Below are 20,744 nucleotides of genomic sequence, written 5' to 3' on the forward strand. Positions count from 1 at the left end.
TATTTACTCAGAGGCAGAGTCTCACTCTGTCACCCAGGCCGAAATCAGTGGCAAAATCATAGCTCACTGTAGCCTCGACCTCCTGGGCTCAAGCAATCCTCCTACCTCAGCCTCCCAAGTAGCTGGGACTACAGGCACATGCCACCATGCCCAGCTAACTTTTCCTTTCTTTCTTTTTTTTTTTTCTGAGATGAAGTCTTACTCTGTCACCCAGGCTGGAGTGCAATGGCGTGATCTCAGCTCACTGCAACTTCCAACTCCCAAGTTCAAGTGATTCTCCTGCCTCAGCCTCCCGAGTAGCTGGGATTACAGGCATGTGCCACCATGCCTGGCTAATTTTTTTTTTTTTTTTTTTTTTTGAGATGGAGTCTCACTGTGTCGCCGGGCTGGAGTGCACTGGCGCAATCTCAGCTCACTGCAACCTCCACCTTCTGGGTTCAAGCGATTTTCTTGCCTTAGCTTCCCAAGTAGCTAGGACTACAAATGCACGCTACCACGCCCAGTTTTTTTTTTTTTTTAGTAGAGATGGGGTTTCACCACGTTGGCCAGGCTGGTCTCGAACTCCTGACCTCAGGTGATCCGCCCATCTCGGCCTCCCAGAGTGCTAAGATTACAGGCGTGAGCCACCGCACCCAGCCTCTATTTTTTTTGTTTGTTCATTTTTTTGAGATGGAGTCTCACTCTGTCGCCCAGGCTGGAGTGCAGTGGCATGATCTCAGCTCACTGAAACTTCTGCCTCCCAAGTTCAAGCAATTCTCCTGCCTCAGCCTCCTGAGTAGCTGGGATTACAGGTGCGCACCACCAAACCCAGCCAATTTTTGTATTTTAATAGAGACAGGGTTTTACCATGTTGGTGGTCAGGCTGGTCTCGAACTCCTGACCTCAAGTGATCTGCCCACTTTGGCCTTCCAAAGTGCTGGGATTACAGGCGTGAGCCACTGCGCCTGGCTAATTTTTTTCTATTTTTTTGTAGAGATGGGTTCCTACTACAGACTGGTCTAGAACTCCTGGCCTCAAGTGATCTGCCTGCCTCAGTCTCCCAAAGTGCTGGGATTATAGGCATAAGACACCACACTCAGCCTATATATTTTTAAACAGAGATGGAGCCTCACTACATTACCCAGACTGGTCTCAAACTCGTGGGCTCAAGTGATTTCTCAGCCCCCCAAAATGCAGCGATTACAGGCATGAACCACCGCACCTGGTCCCCAATTTTAGTCTATCTGTTATTTTATTTTATTCTGACTTAAGAATACACTGCATATTGTATGCTTTTTATTTTCTCAAACATATTTACTCCCATCTCCTTTTATGAGATGGATGGGGTAGTTATTATCTGCTACTCGTATACTATATTACAACAGGAAATTGAAGCAGGGTAAAATCTAGTGGGATTGGCCATAATCACTCGGCTTTTATTGACAAGCATACCATCCACCTTCTCTCATGGGACCTCACTCCCCGCCCCGTCCCCCACCCCGGCCCAAGCAAACCTGAAATACATTAACAAAGGCAGGACTGCGTCCTCAACACATACTGAGAAGCAGGGTGGAGCAACCATCCTCCATCACGGTTATCAGCCATCTACCATGAGCTCGGCTTACGGCAAGTCCTTATGTGTTATCTCATTTGATTCTCAACAAACCTTAAGAAGACGTTGGGTATTATTACTCCCTGGTCCTACTGAAGTAACCAAGTCTCTCAAATTTGATCACAGTTCCACAGCTAGTACATGCAAAGCCAACCTTAGAATCCAGGTTAGTCTAGCCTTAAAACCCATGCCCTTAAGCACTCAGCTATTATACAACAACTGGATGATGCATCTCAGGATAGCTCTGCAATTCCCTACACACCAGCACACCCCCAGCTCCTCACTTACTTGACGGCCCCAACATCCTCCGCATAGCGCTGCATCTCTTCCCGGGCTCTCTCTTCTCGCAGCTCCCGCTGAAGCTCCTCAATCTTCTTCCGCTCAGCTTCATGCTTCTGCTCGGCCTTCCACACTTTCTCCACATTCCTGAGGGTCTGCGGGTGCCAGCTCTTCTTCAGGTTCTGTGGTAAACAAAAAGGTGATGATAATTTGGGGGGTAACTGAGTGGTGGGTATAACTAGCCCTGCCTCACCCACCCTTCCATACCCAAGGCAGGCATGTGAGGGCAAGATGTCTTCAACAATGGCAAGGTTTTCTTCCAATAATCTCTCACACATCTAGAGGGGAAGGGGAGGTTGTTCAAGCATATAAAGCTTCAGGACAGGTCGGGCACAGTGGCTCACACCTGTAATCCCAGCACTTTGGGACGCAGAGGCAGGCAGATCACTTGAGGTCAGGAGTTTTAGACCAGCCTGGCCAACATGATGAAACGTCTCTACTGAAAATACAAAAATTAGCTGGGCGTGGTGGCAGGTGTGCCTGTAGTCCAGGCTATTCAGAAGGCTGAGGCAGGAGAATCGCTTGAACCAGGAGGCGGAGGTTGCAGTGAGCAGAGACTGCACTGCTGCACTACAGCCTGGGCGACAGAGCAAGATTCCGTCTCAAAACAACAAGCACAAGAACAAGAAAGCTTCAGGATAGAACGGGTCCTTCCTGAATTCCCTTCAAACAGTTTTAACCTTAAAAGCATACAAGTCATCCTTCCACTAGCCATACCTAAATTGGAGTTGCTGATGACAAGACAGGAAGAATGCAGTAATGAGCAGGAAAGCACATATTTTGAAAGAGAACAGAACTCATGCACTTCTGACACTGGACATTCATTCTTTGTTTTTTTTTTAAAAAAAAAAAAAAAAAAGAGTCTTACTCCGTCACCCAGGCTGGATTGTAGCGATCTTGGCTGACTGCACCCTCTGCCTCCCGGGTTCCAGCAATTCTCCTGCCTCAGCCTCCTGAGTAGCTGGGACTATAGGCACGCGCCACCATGCCTGGCTAATTTTTGTATTTTTTAGCAGAGATGGGGTTTCACCACATTGGCCAGGCTGGTCTCAAACGCCTGACCTCGTGATCTGCCCGCAGTGGCCTCCCAAACTGCTGGGATTACAGGGGTGAGCCGCCGTGCCCAGCCTTTTTCGTTTCTTGAGACAGAGTTTCACTCTTCTTGCCTAGGCTGGAGTACAATGGCAGGATCTCGGGTCACAGCAACCTCTGCCTCGTGGGTTCAAATGATTCTCCTGCCTCAGCCTCTTGAGTAGCTGGGATTACAGGCATGCACCATCACACTCGGCTAATTTTGTATTTTTAGTAGAAATGGGGTTTCTCCATGTTGGTCAGGCTGGTCTCGAACTCTCGACCTCAGGTGATCCGCCTGCCTTGGCCTCTCAAAGTGCTGGGATTACAGACACGAGCTACCGTGCCTGACATGGACATTCATTCTTTGGAACTCAGCCTACCTTAGCTTGGTCTACTTCACCTGCCCTAAACTTGCATGATATACAACCCACTCAGAATCTCTTTCGACTTTCCTTCCCAGGAATCTCTCCTTGGTTCTGATCTCCCCATTCACCCCCAAAGAACACTTCTCTCTCTCCTCCCCATCAGATACTGCTTTGGTTCACTTTCCCAATAATGAAATGTTCCCCAGAGTAAGTAATATCGAAAGACAATTGTAAACTAGCCTGGTGATGTGTGAAGGGGAGATGAGGCGGGTAGATGTAGATTTCCAAACAGAGGGGAACAGTACAGACAAGTGCAGTCCTGGTGGTGAGAAAGAACATAGCAGGAATAATTCAGTGTGGCTGGAGATGTGGCAAGCTGATGGGGCAGGGACGCAAGAAGAAGCCAAGTGAGAAAGGAGCAGAATAAGGGCCTTATAAGCCATGTAAAGGGATTACAGGCATGTGCCGCCATACCTGGCCAATTTTTTTTTTTTTTTTTTTTTTTGAGATGTCGCCCAGGCTGGAGTGCAGTGGCGCAATCTCGGCTCATTGCAAGCTCCACCTCCCGGGTTCAGGCCATTCTCCTGCCTCAGCCTCCTGTGTAGCTGGGACTACAGGAATCCGCCACCATGCCTGGCTAATTTTTTTTGTATATTTAGTAGAGACGGGTTTCACCATGTTAGCCATGATGGTCTCGATCTCCTGACCTCGTGATCCGCCCGCCTCAGCCTCCCAAAGTGCTAGGATTACAGGCGTGAGCCACCGCACCTGGCCGAGACTCCATCTTAAAAAAAAAAAAAAAAAAGAGAGATAATGGACTGGAGAGGGCCAGGATTGAGACCAGGAGACCAGTTAAGAAAATAAGATCATGTCCACAAGGTACTTAGCATGTGGAAAATGTTCGGTCAATGAGAGCTCCCTTTTCTTCCTTTTGTCTTCCTCTCCTTGTCCTGCCTCTCCCTTTCATCAGGTCATTCAGTTGGTTAGTTGTGGTTCAGTCCATCAGTTGGTCTGACCATCCGTCCATCCTTCTGTCCTTCCTCCCTCACTCCCTCCCTCTTTCTCCCTCTAACCCTTCCCATCTTGTCCTCCCTGCCTCAAGCATAGACTATTTTGCTCCCAGGGACAAAATCTTCTAGAGTCATTTTTGGCTGTCACAACTGGTGGAGATGGATGTTAGTGGATAGCTCCAGTCTCGTGGCTAGAGGCCAGGGATGCTGCTAAACATTCTACAATGCACAGGACAGCCCAACTACCACCACTACCACACACCCCCAAAGAATTATCTAGGCCAAGCTGTCAAGAGTGCTAACGTTGAGAAACCCTGGATTAGAGCTTTCCTGTCCTTAAATGCAGTTATCTGAAGAATACACTAAATTGGATGAAACTGGATGGAGTCCTGGCACTCACTGTGATTGAGAACACATGACAAACTAATAGGTTTACTGGGCAGGCGGCTAAGCTGATCTACTTGCTGGTTCAATTAGCTCCACTTTCGGGAGGCTAGCATTTTCCCAACCTTGCCCCATGCTCTTGTGGGTACATTTACCCTATTTGGGGCCTTAGCGCTTCACAAATGAACGTTTCAGTTTAAGAGACATTGCCACGTAACATATTAAGTGGTATGAATTCAAAAGCAAGCTCTGCCACTACACATGAGAATCCAGCACTGAAGGAGGTGTGGAAGTCAGAAAGATTGGACAGGAAGATCCCTTCAGGCTTAAAAAGGACCCCAGGGCCGAGCGCTGTGGCTCACGCTTGTAATCTCAGCACTCTGGGAGGCTGAGGCGGGCGGATCACTTGAGGTCGGCAGATCGAGACCAGCCTGACCAACATGGAGAAACGCTGTCTCTACTAAAAATACAAAATTAGCCGGGTGTGGTGGCGCATGCCTGTAATCCCAGCTACTCGGGAAGCTGAGGCGGGAGAATCGCTTGAACCCAGGAGGGGAAGGTTGCGGTGAGCCGAGATCGCGCCATTGCACTCCAGCCTGGGCAACAAGAAAGAAACTCCGTCTCAAAAAAAAATAAATAAATAAAAAAGGACCCCAGGGCATGGCTAAGGGTAGGGAGAATGGGGCACAAACCACCCCTACTTCAGTCCAGGACATGACTCTGAACTCCCACCCAAGGAAGAGAGGTGTGTGGCAAGACAAGATATATAAAACAAAGCGTGGTGACACGTCCTCAATATCTACCTCTTTTCCTAGCCACGGCTCCATCCGCCCCCTCCCCGGTTTTCCCAGAATTTACAGCCGGTAGAGCCGCAGTCAACAAACACGCAAACACCACCTGTCACTGTTAGCGACACACCTCGGACTTTCCCAAATCTCAGTCCCATCCCTCCATTGCCCTAAGGATCCATCCCCTCTTCAGGGCAACGGCCTCCTCCCCGCGAAAGCAAAGCTGCGTTGCCATGGTTATCCACTCCTTCCTCTACCCCCACCCCCTACCAATTTCCGTCCCGGCCTCAGTCCTCTCCCGCTCAGGCCTCCCTCCACTCACCAGGTCTCCGCCCCCCATGACGGTGGAGATGATTCCTCACTACGCGGATCTGGAAGATTTCGGGAGGATCAAGAGAAAACGTAGAGAAATAGTTCAGGGGCTACCTCGCGGGATCTAATCCCAGGAGCCGTCAACTGCCAGTTTCACCACCGAGCTAGAGGCCACTTCCGAGAGGGCGTCGCGGAACGATGACGTAAAGGGCTCGGTCGCGCTTTGTGACGTTGGCGTCACTTGCAAATTTTGCAAAGTTCCAGGCTCCGCTGTCGAGGCCTCTGCTGTCGAGGTCACATTTTGGCTGCTTCGGGTCGCCACTTTGCCTGATGTCCCAAACTCTCCTTTGAAACGCCACAGCTCTGTTCAGTAATGGGTTGCCGTGGGCCTGTGCCCACGGCTGTGTTGCCATGGCAGCTTACCAGGGCATCCGGCTCAAAGCTCCACGCACTCGCTGCTAGACCTAAGGTGGACCAGACTAGGCCTCCTCCCCTCACCCTGCACACACCCCCACACTCCGGTTTTCCAAAACGGCTTTGCAAACTGGCGCTTTCCTCAGACCTTGACTCACAGCAAATCTCCTTATGCCAGGCCTGTTTTACGAAGCTAAATAGAAAGCATCAACTCGAAATTCCATCAGCTTCCCTGCGCCAAACCTTTAAAATCTGCCAGCTTCCACAGTGGCAGATTTTCCCGTAGTGGGAAGCTGGCAGATTCCTTTCCCTTCAGTTACTATGTGTTTTTGGCATGTTTTTCTTTTTTTCTTCTTCTTCTTCTCTCTTTGTTTTTGTTTTTTGAGAAGGAGTTTTGCTCTCCCAGGCTGCGGTCGAAGCTGACTGCAACCTCCGCCTCCCGGACAGCGATTCTCCTGCCTCAGCCTCCCAAGTCGCTGGGATTACGGGCGCCCGCCACCCGCCCGGCTAATTTTTGTATTTTTGGTAGAGACGGGGTTTCACCATTTTGCTCAGGCTGGTCTCGAATTCCGACCTCAAGTGATCTCCCCGCCTCAGCCTCCCAAAGTGTTGGGATTACAGACATGAGCCACCGCGCCTGGCTATTTTTATTTTTGTAGCAACAGGGTTTTGCCATCTTGCCCAGGCTTGTCTCAAACTCCTGGACTCAAGCAATCCTCCTGCCTCGGCCTCCTAAAGTGCTGGGATTACAGGTGTGAGCCACTGCACCCGACCTGTTTTGTAATTTTCAGAATAGAAGTTTTGCACATCTTTTGTTAAATTTATTCTAAATGTTGTATTTTTTGTGATGCTATTTTATTTATTTATTTTGAGATGGAATCTCACTCTGTCGCCCAGGCTGGAGTGCTGTGGTGTGAACTCGGCTCACTGCAACCTCTGCCTCCTGGGTTCAAGCGATTCTCCTGCCTCAGCCTCCCGAGTAGCTGGGATTACAGGCATACGCCACCACGACCTACTAATTTTTGTATTTGTAGTAGAGATGGGATTTCACCGTGTTGGCCAGGCTGGTCTGGAACCCCTGACCTCAGGTGATTGGCCTACCTTGACCTCCCAAAATGCAAGGATTACAGGCACCCGGCCTGTGATGCTATTTTAAATAAAATTTAAAAATTTTAATTTTCCAATTGTTTGCTACTAATAGATAAGAACATGCTTTTGTATAGTAACCTTCTATTTTACAGGCTTGCTAAATTCAGTTATTAGTTCTTATGGCTTTTTTAAAATACTTATTGCCGGGCGCCGTGGCTCATTCCTGTAATTCCAGCACTTTGGGAGGCCGAGGCAGGCGGGTGGATCTCCTGATGTTGGGAGTTTGAAACCAGCCTGGCCAACATGGCAAAACCCCATCTCTACTAAAAATACAAAAATTAGCCGGGCATGGTGGCGGGTGCCTGTAATCCCAGCTACTTGGGAGGCTGAGGCAAGAGAATCACTTGACCCTAGGAGGTGGAGGTTGCAGTGAGCCAAGATGGCACCACTGCACTATAGCCTGGGCGACAAGAGTGAGACTCTGTCTCAGAAAAAAAAAAAAAGAAAGAAAGAAAGAAACAGGCTGGGCTCGGTGGCTCACTCCTGTAATCCCAGCACTTTGGGAGGCCGAAGCGGGCGGATCACCTGAGGTCGGGAGTTTGAGACCAGCCTGACCAACATGGAGAAACCCCATCTCTACTAAAAATACAAAATTAGCTGGGCGTGGTGGCACATGCCTGTAATCCCAGCTAATCTACTGGAGGCTGAGGCAGTAGAATCGTTTGAACCCAGGAGGCAGAGGTTGTGGTGAGCCAAGATAGCGCCATTGCACTCCAGCCTGGGCAACAAGAGCAAAACTCTGTCTCAGAAAAAAGGAAACAAAATACTTATTAAATATTTACTTAAATGTATTTGAATAAAGTTTACTTAAGAGAAAAGCAGGCTCACTCCTGTAGTCCCAGCACTTTGGGAGGCCGAGGCAGGTGGATCACTTGAGCCCAGGAGTTGGAGACCGGCCTGGGTAACGTGGTGGAACCCCGTTTCTCAAAAAATACAAAAATTAGCGGGACATAGTGGCATGTGTCTATAGTCCCAGCTACTAAGGAGGCTGAGGTGAGAGATTGCCTGAGCCCAGGAGGCAGAGGTTGCAGTGATCCATGATCATACCACTGCACTCCAGCCTGGGCAACAGAGCGAGACCCCGTTTCAAAAAATAAAAGAGGGCCGGGTGTGGTGGCTCACGCCTGTAATCCCAGCACTTTGGGAGGCCGAGACGGGTGGATCACTTGAGGTCAGGAGTCCAAGACCAGCCTGGCCAACATGGCGAAACCCTGTCTCTACTAAAAATACAAAAAAAAAATTAGCTGGGCGTAGCGGTGCGCGCCTGTAATCCCAGGTACTTGGGAGGCTAGGCAGGAGAATCGTTTGAACCCAGGAGGCAGAGGTTGCAGTGAGCTGAGATTGCACCACTGTACTCCAGCCTGGGTGACAGAGCCAGACTCCACCTCAAAATAAATAAATAAATTAATTAATTAAAGAAAAGCAAGCAGAGCACAGTGGCTCATGCCTGTAATCCCAGCACTTTGGGAGGCTGAGGTAGGAAGATTGCTTGAGCCCAGGGGTTTGAGACCAGCCTGGGCAACACAATAAGACACTGTCTCACAAAAAAATAAAAGGAAGAAAAAAGGAAAGAAAAGCAATGCTTTGGAAAATAGTCTGGCAGTTCCTCAAAAGGTTAAACTTAGTTACCATATGACCCAGCAATTCTACTCCTGAGTATACACTCCCAAGAGAAATGAAAGCATACATCGATACAAAATATTGCCCATGAATGGCTTTTTATTTTGTTTTGTTTTGAGACAGAGTCTTGCTCTGTCTTCCAGGCCGGAGTACAGTGCTGTGCTCTTGGCTCACTGCAACCTTCACCCCCCTGGTTCAAGCGATTCTCGTGCCTCAGCCTCCCAAGTAGCTGGGATTACAGGCACATACCACCACACCCGGTTAATTTTTTGTATTTTTAGTAGAGAGGAGGTTTCACCATGTTGGCCAGGCTGGTCTCTAACTCCTGACCTCAAGTGATCTGCCCGCCTCGGCTTCCCAAAGTGCTGGGATTACAGGTGTGAGCCACCACACCTGGCCAAAATCTTGTATGTGAATGTTCATAGTAGATGTTATTCATACCAGTCAAAACATGGGGGAGGCTGGGCATGGTGCCTCATGCCTATAATCTCAGGACTTTGAGAGGCCAAGGTGGCCAGATCATTTGAGGCCAAGAGTTGGAGACCAGCCGCCTGGCCAACATCGCAAAACCCTAAAAATACAAAAATTACTAAAAATAAAATAAAAAATTAGCTGGGTGTGGTGGCACACATCTGTAATCCCAACTATTCAGGAGGCTGAGAACCCAGGACTTGGAGGCTGCAGTAAGCCAAGATTGCACTACTGCACTCCAGCCTGGGCAACAGAGTGAGACTCTGTCTCAAAAATAGCAAGGCAGAGAATCAAAACATATCCATTACCTGATGATGACGAATAGATAAAGTATGGTATATCCACACAGTGGAATATTGTTTGGCTATAAAAAAGAAGTAATGGCTGCACATGGTGGCTAATGCCTGTAATCCAAGCACTTTGGGAGGCTGAGGCGGGCAGATCATGAGGTCAGGAGATCGAGACCATCCTGGCTAACACAGTGAAACCCCATTTCAACTAAAAATACAAAAAATTAGCTGGGCGTGGTGGCCCGTGCCTGTAATCCCAGCTACTTGGGAGGCTGAAGCAGGAGAATCACTTGAACAGGGGGGCGGAGGTTGCAGTGAGCCAAGATCGCACCACTGCACTCCAGCCTGGGTGACAGAGTGAGACTCCATCTCGCCTCGGCCTCCCAAAGTGGCGAGATTACAGGCTTGAGCCATCGTGCCCAGCCTCTTTTTTTTCTTTCGACAAAGTCTCGCTCTGTCGCCCAGGCTGGAGTGCAATGGCGCGATCTCAGCTCACTGCAACCTCTGTCTCCCAGGTTCAAGCGATTCTCCTGCCTCAGCCTCTCAAGTAGCTGGGATTACAGGCGAGCGCCACCATGCCCGGCAAATTTTTTGTATTTTTAGTAGAGACAGGGTTTCACCATATTGGTCATGCTGGTCTCGAACTTTTTTTTTTTTTTGGACGGAGTCTGACTCCGTTGCCCAGGCTGGAGTGCTATGGTGCGGTCTCGGCTCACTGCAGCCACTGCCTCCCGAGTTCAAGTGATTCTCCTGCCTCAGCGTCCCGAGTAGCTGGGATTACAGGTGCGCACCACCACACCTGGCTAATTTTTTGTATTTTTAGTAGAGACGGGGGTTTCACCATGTTGGCCAGGCTGGTCTCGAACTCCTGACCTCGTGATTCACCCACCTCAGCTTCCCAAAGCACTGGGATTATAGGCGTCAGCCACTGCGCCTGGCCCTGGTCCTTCTTTCATGTTTTAATTTGAGGCAGCTTTGCATGTACTAAGTTTTCAAAAGTACATACGTTTTTATCTATACTCTGACACACACCCAGTTACCAAATTGTGTTCACAGCTCTGTCAGACTCACTCATGGATTTAGAATCTCCTCAGGCACTTGGTCTTAATTGAAGACAAATGAGGTCCCAGATGGGCTTTTTTTTTTTTTGTCCTAAAGGTCAGCTGGAATGTGGGAGGAACAATTTCAGCACAAGAGCAAGTTGAAAGTTGCTTTATCTTTTCTGGTGATACTGTGGCTGACAGTATTTACTGTTAAATGGAATGGAAGTGAGAAAACACCACAGAAGGGGGCACCTGGATTCGAACCAGGGAACCTCTTGATCTGCAGTCAAATGCTCTACCCCTAAGCCATACCCCCTTTGCCTATAATAAGCTCCTTCCGTGTCCACTTACGGTGACTCAATACAATCAAGTTCCACCCATACGAGTTCTGGCAAACTTTGTGTTCTAGAGCCCCACCTTCTTAATTATCTATCATCTGCTTTGGCTTTTCCCTTGGCCGCCAATAAACTGAAAGGGAACACTTGAAAAATGACATCCTGGCCGGACGCGGTGGCTCACGCTTGTAATCCCAGCACTTTGGGAGGCCGAGGCGGGCGGATCACAAGGTCAGGAGATCGAGACCATAGTGAAACCGTGTCTCTACTAAAAATACAAAAAATTAGCCAGGCGTGGTGGCAGACGCCTGTAGTCCCAGCTACTCGGAGAGGCTGAGGCAGGAGAATGGCGTGAACCCGGGAGGCAGAGCTTGCAGTGAGCCGAGATTGCGCCACTGCACTCCAGCCTGGGCGACAGAGCAAGACTCCGTCTCAAAAAAAGAAAAGAAAAGAAAAGAAAAATTACATCCTGGGCCAGGCTGGTGGCTCACGCCTGTAATCCCAGCACTTTAGGAGGCCAAGGTGAGGTCAGGAGTTCGAGACTAACCTGACCAACACAGTGAAACCCCGCCTCCACTAAAAATACAAAAAAAATTAGCTGGGCGTGGTGGCAGTCACCTGTAATCCCAGCTACTAGGGATGCTGAGGCAGGAGAATTGCTTGAACCCCGGGAGGCAGAGGTTGCAGTGAGCTGAGATCACACTACTGCACTCCAGCCTGGGCTAACAGAGTGAGTCTCTCTCTCCTTCTCTCCCTCTCTCTCTCTCTCTATATATATATACACACACATATATATACACACACATATATATACATAAACATATATATACACACACATATGTACATATGTGTGTATATATATATACACACACACACAAACATATATATATGTTTAGTAAAGACAGGGTTTCGTCGTGTTGCCCAGGCTGGTCTCAAGTGATCCACCTGCCTGAGCTCAAGCAATCCTCCCATCTCGGCCTCCCAAAGTGCTGGGATTACAGGCGTAAGCCACAGAGCTTGGCCTTTGCTCTGCTCTCTTTTTTTTTTTTTTTTGAGACGGAGTCTTGCTCTGTCGCTCAGGCTGGAGTGCAGTGGCGTGATCTCGGCTCACTGCAAGCTCCGCCTCCTGGGTTCAAGCCATTCTCTAGCCTCAGCCTCCTGAGTAGCTGGGACTGCAGGCATCCGCCACCACACCCAGCTAATTTTTTTGTATTTTTAGTAGAGACACGGTTTCACCGTATTAGCCAGGATGGTCTCAATCTCCTGACCTCGTGATCCACCGCCTCGGCCTCCCAAAATGCTGAGATTACAGGCGTGAGCCACAGTGCCTGTTCTTTGCTCTGTTCTTAATGGAAACAATAGCCAGCTCTGACCTAGGGCCCTGCTGATAGCTGGGGAAGTGCTTTATTGAGGTTGAGTAGTGTGGCTCCTTCTTATCCCACTGGTAGGGGAGAACTGAAGCCCTTCCTTTCAAACCTGGCACTCGTTGGTATGGAGTGCAAGGGCGTAGGCCTGAGAAGCCCTTTCTTTTTTTTTTTTTTTTTCTTTTTTTTTGAGACGGAGTCTCGCTCTGTCGCCCAGGCTGGAGTGCAGTGTTGCCATCTCCGCTCGCTGCAAGCTCCGCCTCCCGGACTCATGCCATTCTCCTGCCTCAGCCTCCCGAGTAGCTGGGACTACAGGCGCCCGCCACCACGCCCGGAGAATTTTTTGTATTTTTAGTAGAGACGGAGTTTCACCGTGTTAGTCAGGATGGTCTCGATCTCCTGACCTCGTGATCCACCTGCCTCGGCCTTCCAAAGTGCTGGGATTACAGGCGTGAGCCACCGTGCCCGGCCAGAGAAGCCCTTTCTCCTCTCACCTCCTCTCCAGGGGGAAGAGAAGCTGAGGGTACAACTTGCTCCTTCCTCTAATCTCAGGGAAGAAACAGCACACGTGGAGACACAAATTAATTTTTTTAACGTAAAATAACACTAAGAGTTCATCTAAACATTTGTCTTAAGAATTCAGGTTAAGGGCTATGAAGGGAAAAGACACTGTTAGAACAAAGGGAAGTGGGTGACCTCTCCGAAGACAGACGTGCTCCGACGGAGGGCTGGAGTGTTCCGGCGGTAGCCAAACCTTCCATTGAACCCATCGATCGGTTTCAGATCAGCATTGTAGTGGTCATGCCCAGTCACCTGCTGGAGAGAATGCCCTTGGGGGCAAGGAGAGAGAGGCCTGAGCCTGCATTCAGCCCACCTCTTGGCTTCCCCATTCCCCTAGGTGTGGTATGGGATGCCAATCAGGCGTAGTCACTTGCATTCCCCATGCCCACAGCTGAACACGCAATCCTCAAGTGTCCCAAGCCTCTGGGCTGAAAAGCCAAGGACTGGTGAGGTTGAGGGACAGAAGGCTTCCTAGAAATAAAACCCCACACCAGGACTAATTGCAGGAAAACTGTGAATGGTTTGTGCTGGGACAGGAAGGGCCAGAAATTCTGGGCTTGGCAAAGCTTGCCTTTCTCCCACAAGAAATGAGAAAAATCTCACCATTGCCTCTGACCCATGTGGAAAAAATGGATGAGATCAAGATCAATTGGGCCAAATGGCACAAAGTATCATGTGACTAGAGGAGTGGCCCAGGATGGTGGAGCTAGGCTGGGAGGAGGGTTTACCCTGTTAGAAAAATATCTCTCAACTCTTTCCCATTGTTGTTAACCTGGGCCTGAAAAATGAGCAGGATGCAGCAGTGAGGGGAACAGGGGCCTCAGAGTTGGGAAGAGCGGAATCTTTTTGTTTGTTTGTTTTTGAGACGGAGTCTCGCACTGTCGCCCAGGCTGGAGTGCAATGGCACAATCTCGGATCACTGCAACCTCTGCCTCCCAGGTTCAAGAGATTCTCCTGCCTCAGCCTCCTGAGTAGCTGAGATTATAGGTGCCTGCCACCACGCCCGGCTAATTTTTTGTATTTTTAGTAGAGACGGGGTTTCGCTATGTTGGCCAGGCTGGTCTTGAACTCCTGACCTCGTGATCCGCCTGCCTCGGCCTCTGAAAGTGCTGGGATTACAGGCATGAGCCACTGCACCGGCCAGGAAGAGCAGAATATTAATCCCAGCTCAGCCCTCTTGCCAAATTACTTTAACTCAAGAAACTTGTTTTCCTACCTGTGCCATTGGGTTAGCGTAAGGGTGAAAAGTGCCTAACAAATGGCTCATGTCTGTAATGCCAGCACTTTGGGAGGCTGAGGCCAGAGGATCACTTGAGCCTAGGAGTTCAAGATCAGCCTGGGCCGCATAGGGAGACTCCATCTCTACAAAAAATAAAAAATTAACTTAGTGTGGCAGTGCACACCTGTGGGCCCAACTGCTCAGGAGGCTGAGGTGGAAGGATTGCGCAAGCCCAGGAGGTCAAGACTGCAGTGAGTGGTAATTGTGCTACTGCATTTCTTTTTTTTGAGATGGAGTCTCACCGCATTGCCCAGGCTGGAGTGCAGTGTCACAGTCTTGGCACACTGCAACCTCCGCCTCCCAGGTTCAAACAGTTCTCCTGCCTCAGCCTCCCAAGTAGCTGGGATTCCACATGCGAGCCACCACGCCCGGCTAATTGTTTTTTTGTATTTTTAGTAGAGACAGGGTTTAAACAGGTTGGCCAGGCTGGTTTGGAACTCCTGACCTCAAGTGATCCACCCGCCTCAGCTCCCAAAGTGCTGGGATTACAGGCATGAGCCACTGCACCTGTCCGTGCTACTGCATTTCATGCATTCCAGTTTGGGTGATAGAGTGATACCATGTCTCAAAAAAAAAAAAAAAAAATGAGGCCTGACATACAGTACTGGTGCTTATATACATATATATATATATATATATATATATATATATTTTTATATTTATATATTTTTGAGACAGAGTCTCGCTCTGTCGCCCAGGCTGGAGTGCAGTGGCGCAATCTCGGCTCACTGCAAGCTCCGCCTCTCGGGTTCACGCCATTCTCCTGCCTCAGCCTCTCCGAGTAGCTGGGACTACAGGCACCCGCCACCACGCCTGGCTAATTTTTTGTATTTTTAGTAGAGACGGGGTTTCACCATGGTCTCGATCTCCTGACCTCGTGATCCGCCCGCCTCGGCCTCCCGAAGTGCTGGGATTACAAGCATGAGCCACCGCGCCCGGCCAGTACTGGTGCTTATTAACTAATATTAGGGAGCACTGTGGCACCATCTGTTCATGTATGTGAAGAAAAGCTGGAAGGATGCAGTCCCTTAACCTCCTCCCCTCAACCAGGCCTCGCTATGGCCCAGGAACCATGATGAAGCTACAAATGGAGGCAGCACTTGCCTGTCCCTGCCCAATTTCTCCTGTTGAGGTATCTTTGTCCTTGCCCGAAGATGTGGATATAGTCTACTATCCAGCCATCCCTTCCTGTACCGCCACGATCCTGAAAGTGGGGAAGAGAATACAGAAGACTGTCAGCCACAATGCCGAGGGAGGCACAGTGCAAACTGCCCTGGGGTTTGCTGTGGGGAGAGGGAAGAGGTCAGAGCCTTAGGTAACTGGGGCAGACAGACTAAATATATTTAAGAACTGGACTGGGCGCAGTGGCTCAGGCCTCTAATCCCAGCACTTTGGAAGGCCAAGGTGGGTGGATCACCTGAGACCAGGAGTTCGAGACCAGCCTTGCCAACATGGCGAAACCCCATCTCTACTAAAAATACAAAAAATTATCTGGGCATGGTGGCAGGCGCCTGTAATCCCAGCTGCTCAGGAGCCTGAGGCAGTACAATTGCTTGAACCCCGGAGGCAGAAGTTGCAGTGAGCCAAGATCCTGCGATTGCACTTCAGCCTGGGCAACAAGAGCCAAACTCCATCTCAAAAAAAAAAAAAAAAAAAAAAGAAAAGAAAAAGAAAAAGGAGAACCTATTGCCTCTCAGGGAGGGGCAGTTGAGCTTGGCAGCTGCAGGCTCAGTTTCTGCTGCTAGACAGGCTGGGTTCTAACTCCAGCTCAACCATTAACAGGCTTTGTGACCTTGGGCCAATTACACAGCTTCTCTGGGCCTCAGTTTTACCATCAGTAAAAGGAGTATTGCTTTGAGGTTTGTTTTTTGAGACACAGTCTTACTCTGTTGCCCAGACGGGAGTGCAGTGTTGCCATCTTGGCTCACTGCAACCTCCACTTCCTGGGTTCAAACAATTATCCTGCCTCAGCCTCCTGAGTAGCTGGGATTACAGGCATGCGCCACCATGCCCAGCTAATTTTTGTATTTTTAGTAGAGACAGGGTTCACATATTGGCCGGGCTGGTCTCAAACTCTTGAACTCAAGTGATCCACCCCCTCGGCCTCCCAAAGTGCTGGGATTACAGGATTGAGCCTGGCTTGCTGTGAGACTTAAGTGATTTTGTTCAGATAAAGGGCCTGGCATAGTGAAGTTTAATAAATGTTATCTTTATTTAAATGAAAATAACACCTACCACAAATGGTGGTTTTGACAATTAAAGAATACTTTTAAAAATTAAACAGGTTGGCTGGGAGCGGTGTAATCCCAGCACTTTGGGAGGCCGAGGCTGGAGGATCTCCTGAGGTCAAGAGTTGGAGACCAGCCTGGCCAACATGGCGAAACCCCGTGTTTACTAAAAATACAAAAATTAGCCAGGTTTAGTGGCACATGCCTGTAATCCCAGCTACTCAGGAGGCTGAGGCAGGAGAATTACTTGAACCCGGAGCCAGAGGTTGAAGTGAGCTGAGATCCTGCCACTGCACTCCAGCCTGGGCAACAGGGCGGGACTCCACCTCAAAAAAAAAAAAAAATTAAAAGATTAGCTGCTGGGCATGGTGGCACACGCCTACAGTCCCAGCTACTCAGGAGGCTGAGACTGGAGGATTGCTTGAGCCCAGCAGTTCGAGGCTGCAGTGAGCTGTGCCACTGCACTTCCAGCCTGTGTGACAGAGTTGCACTCTGTCTCAAAAAAGAAAATTAGAAAGCCTTTTTCAAGGCCAGGTGTGGTGGCTCACACCTGTAATCCCAGCACTTTGGGAGGCTGAGGCAGGTGGATCACTTGAGGCCAGGAGTTTGAGACCAGCCTGGCCAACATAGTGAAACCCCGTCTCTACTAAACATACAAAAAATTAGCTGGGTGTGGTGGTAGGCGCTTGTAATCCCAGCTATTCAGGAGGCTGAGGCAGGAGAATTGCTTGAACCTGTGAGGCAGAGGTTGCTGTGAGCCGAGATGACGCCACTGCACTCCAGCCTGGATGACAGAGTGAGACTCTGTCTCAAAAAAAAAAAAAAAGAAAGAAAGAAAGCATTTTCAAAATATGTATACCCTATCATTTTCAAGCTTTTAAATACTCAGGTTCTTCCTTTTCCCCTCCCCAGACTCTGGTTCCTTCTGTCGTAAAATTATGAGTCGATGCCAGCGTGGTGGCTCATGCCTGTAGTCCCAGCACTTTGGGAGGCCGAGATGGGCAGAAAACTTGAGCTCAGGAGTTCAAGACCAGCCTGGGCAACATGGTGAAACCTTGTCTCTGTAGTCCCAGCTACTAGAGAGGCTGAGGTGGGAGGATCGCTTGAACACGGAAAGCGGAGGTTGCAGTAAGCCAAAATTATGCCACTGCACTCCAGCCAGGGTAACAGAACAAGACCCTGTCTCAAAAAAAAAAGAAAGAAAAAAGAAAAGAAAAGTTGGGCCAGGCGCGGTGGCTCACGCCTGTATCCCAGCACTTTGGGAGGCCGAGGCAGGCAGATCACAAGGTCAGGAGTTTGAGAACATCCTGGCTAACACAGTGAAACCCCGTCTCTACTAAAAATACAAAAATTTAGCCGGGCATGGTGGCGGGCCCATGTAGTCCCAGCTACTTGGGAGGCTGAGGCAGGAGAATGGCATGAATCCGGGAGGTGGAGCTTGCAGTGAGCCGAGATCATGCCACTGCACTCCAGCCTGGGCGACAGAGCGAGGCTCCGTCTCAAAAAAAAAAAAAAAAAAAAAAAATTACATGAGTCAACACATGTGTGACTCATGTGAGTCCATATACATGCACTGCACAGACCTATGCAAACATGCAAACATACATTTGGGACTATACACACACACACACAAACCCCGAAGATTTGCTCACAGAATAACCCCATGAGTCTTCCTGTCTCTTCCCCACACCGCTTATATGTAGAAACACAAATACTGGAAGCAAAATGTTGGGGGAAAAATGGAATCATCAGCAAACAGTCTCGGAATCTTTGATCTAGGGGGTTGGTGGAGAACTCTGCTGGGAAGGGGCCTACACCTAGGAGGGAAAAGGCCAGGGGGAAGAACTGAGGTCCACAGAGGTTTGAGAGGTGTCCCTCCCATCAGACCAAAGAACCCAGAGAGCAAGCCCCACGCCCTGCCACTATGATGTCACAGGAGTCTCGCCCTGCAGGTCAATTCCCTTTGTCTTGCTCACTGAGGTCACACGGATTTTCGTGTATTTAGAGAATTTGCGGTGTGAGGTCACCCTAGAGGGCGGGTCTGTGACGTCACAAAGGACAAAGAGACCGACTGGTTTGGGAGAAGCTGGCTTTGAGCCCTATCCCCTTGCCTTGCAGAAACCCGGAATGAGTCTATTCTCAAATTCAGGGCTGGAAGGCCATTCTGTGAGCTCAGGGATCTTGCACTCAACACCTGTCCTCCCTCTCCTCCAGTCCTCGGGCTGCGTTAAGAAAACTGGGAGGCGGTGGCGGGAGGATAGCCTGAGCCCAGGAGTTCAAGACCAGTCTGGGTAACAAGGCGAGACCCCCTCTCTACAAAAAAAAAAAAAAAAAAAAAAATTAGCCCGGCATGGTGGCGCGAGCCTGTAGTCCCGGCTAATCGCAAGGCTGAGGTGGGAAGATCGCTTGACCCTGGGAGGTGGAAGCTACAGTGAGCTGTGATGGCACCACCGCACTCCAGCCTGGGCGAGAGTCAGACCCTGTAATTACAGGCTCACACCTGTAATCCCAGTCTGGGTAACATGGCGAAGAAGTTTTGTATCTTTACCAAAAATACAAAAATTACTCTGGCGTGGTGGCGCGCCTGTAATCCCAGCTACTCGGGAGGCTGAGGCAGGAGAATCGCTTGAACCCGGGAGGCGGAGGTTGCAGTGAGCCAAGATGGTGCCACTCACTACACTCCAGCCTGGGCGACAGAGCGAGACTCTGTCTCAAAATAATAATAATGATTAAAAATTTAAAAAAGAAAAGAAAGTAAACCGAGGAGGTGAAAGTGGCGGAGCCTTGTTTGTGGTGAGGCCGCTGGAGTGAAGATTTAGGGAGGTGTGTGGGGTCTTCCGGGAAGCTCCTATACCTGATCAGTTTTCCGCAAAAGGGGCGGAACCACGTGGCTCTGGAAGTAGCTGCGGGCGTGGTAGTCGTGCTGCGCGTTGTAGGGCGGAATTGCCGACCACAGCTTGGGCCTAGAGCGCCCATAAGCGCGGGCAGTGGTGCTCACAGCCACCCCGTCCAAGATAAAGCCTTTCTCCAGTCGCAGGCGACACTCTCTCAGATACGCCATCCCAACCACTGTAGCCTCGGAGGGCCTTTCTGGTGGGGGATGAGGACCCTAGATGGGGACACCCCTGCGCATTGTTACGTGATGTCAACGACCCCTGCGACACAAATCCTATTGTCTCCACTCACCCCGGGTTGACCGGTGGGTCCTTAAGGCAGTGGGGGGAGTTGCTTGCTTGGCCCCAGAGGAGGTTGACCAGAGACTGACTGTGCAAGAGGAGTTGGAAAGTGAAGGGGAGGAGACTGGATAACCGATTGTGGGCAGTTTGTGTGCAGTTAGGCCCCGCTCCCCCAGTTTTCCTTTAAGGTGAGTATTCTTTTTTCCTACGGTATTACATGCTATTTCCTCAGCTCAGTTTTGTTGAAAAGCTTGTACCCGGAATTGATCAGAAAGTTCAGATCGCACCTACTTCCAATTCACATTTTACAGAGCTAGAAGTTGAAGCTTAGAAAGGTTCCCTAGGCCGGGCTCGTTGGCTTACGCCAGTAATCCCAGCATTTTGGGAGAACGAGGCGGGGGGGACATCGCTTGAGCCCAGGAATTCAAGACCAGCGTGGGCAATACAGCGAAAGTCCATCTCTACTAAATAAATGAATACTTAGCCGAGTGTGGTGGCACGCACCTGTGGACTCAGCTGCACTGCAGGCTGGGCCATGGAAGTGGAGGCTGCAGTGAGCCATGATTGTGCCACACTCCAGCCTGGATGAGAGAAGGAGGCCCTGTCTCAAAAGACAAAAAAAAAAGAGAGAGATTCGTCAAATCCAATTAGCTGACTTCCGGTCAGTCCACTTAACAATTCTCCTGCCCCACCCGAATTAACATTATTTATTGGCCGGGCGCGGTGGCTCACGCCTGTAATCCCAGCACTTTGGAAGGCCGAGGCGGGCGGATCACGAGGTCAGGAGATCGAGACCATCCTGGCTAACACAGTGAAACCCTGTCTCTACTAAAAATACAAAAAAATTAGCCGGGCGCGGTGGCGGGCGCCTGTAGTCCCAGCTATTCGGGAGGCTGAGGCAGGAGAATGGTGTGAACCCGGGAGGCGGAGCTTGCAGTGAGCAGACATCGA

General features: G+C 49.8%; 2 protein-coding genes and 1 non-coding gene across 5 annotated transcripts in view; all 3 read right to left on the reverse strand.

The window, feature by feature from the left end:
• CWC25 (CWC25 spliceosome associated protein homolog) overlaps positions 1–6,042 on the reverse strand; it is a 31,952-nt gene extending 25,910 nt beyond the window's left edge. The window contains exons 1-2 of one of the 2 annotated variants that reach the window (XM_032163427.2): positions 5,874–6,042; positions 1,880–2,052 (exon numbers count right to left, since the gene is read on the reverse strand). In XM_032163427.2, the coding sequence (XP_032019318.1) occupies positions 1,880–2,052; positions 5,874–5,891 (191 nt within the window). In that variant the 5' untranslated portion in view covers positions 5,892–6,042. The remainder of the gene's footprint in view (positions 1–1,879; positions 2,053–5,873) is intronic. The other variant, XM_058445133.1, reaches the window with a different exon arrangement.
• Positions 6,043–11,093: 5,051 nt separating this feature from the next.
• Positions 11,094–11,166, reverse strand: TRNAC-GCA (transfer RNA cysteine (anticodon GCA)). The gene has a single exon. It is a non-coding gene; the product is annotated as a tRNA-Cys (tRNA).
• A 2,055-nt stretch (positions 11,167–13,221) lies between these two features.
• On the reverse strand, positions 13,222–19,683 carry SPMAP1 (sperm microtubule associated protein 1). Of its 2 annotated transcripts, XM_032163431.2 has the most exons (3): positions 19,472–19,683; positions 15,494–15,593; positions 13,222–13,379 (listed from the first exon to the last, which is right to left on the reverse strand). In XM_032163431.2, the coding sequence occupies exons 1-3, from the start codon at positions 19,676–19,678 to the stop codon at positions 13,222–13,224; spliced, it is 465 nt and encodes a 154-aa protein (XP_032019322.1). In that variant the 5' UTR covers positions 19,679–19,683. The 2 variants fall into 2 exon arrangements, 1 of the variants encoding a protein (XP_032019322.1); XR_009215167.1 differs by lacking the exons at positions 13,222–13,379; positions 19,472–19,683 and adding an exon at positions 18,270–18,486 and having other exon boundaries at positions 15,493–15,593.
• Positions 19,684–20,744: the final 1,061 nt, after the last annotated feature.

This window comes from Hylobates moloch, unplaced genomic scaffold (genome assembly GCF_009828535.3).
Source record: "Hylobates moloch isolate HMO894 unplaced genomic scaffold, HMol_V3 SCAFFOLD_10, whole genome shotgun sequence".
NCBI classification, from domain to species: Eukaryota; Metazoa; Chordata; class Mammalia; order Primates; family Hylobatidae; genus Hylobates; species Hylobates moloch.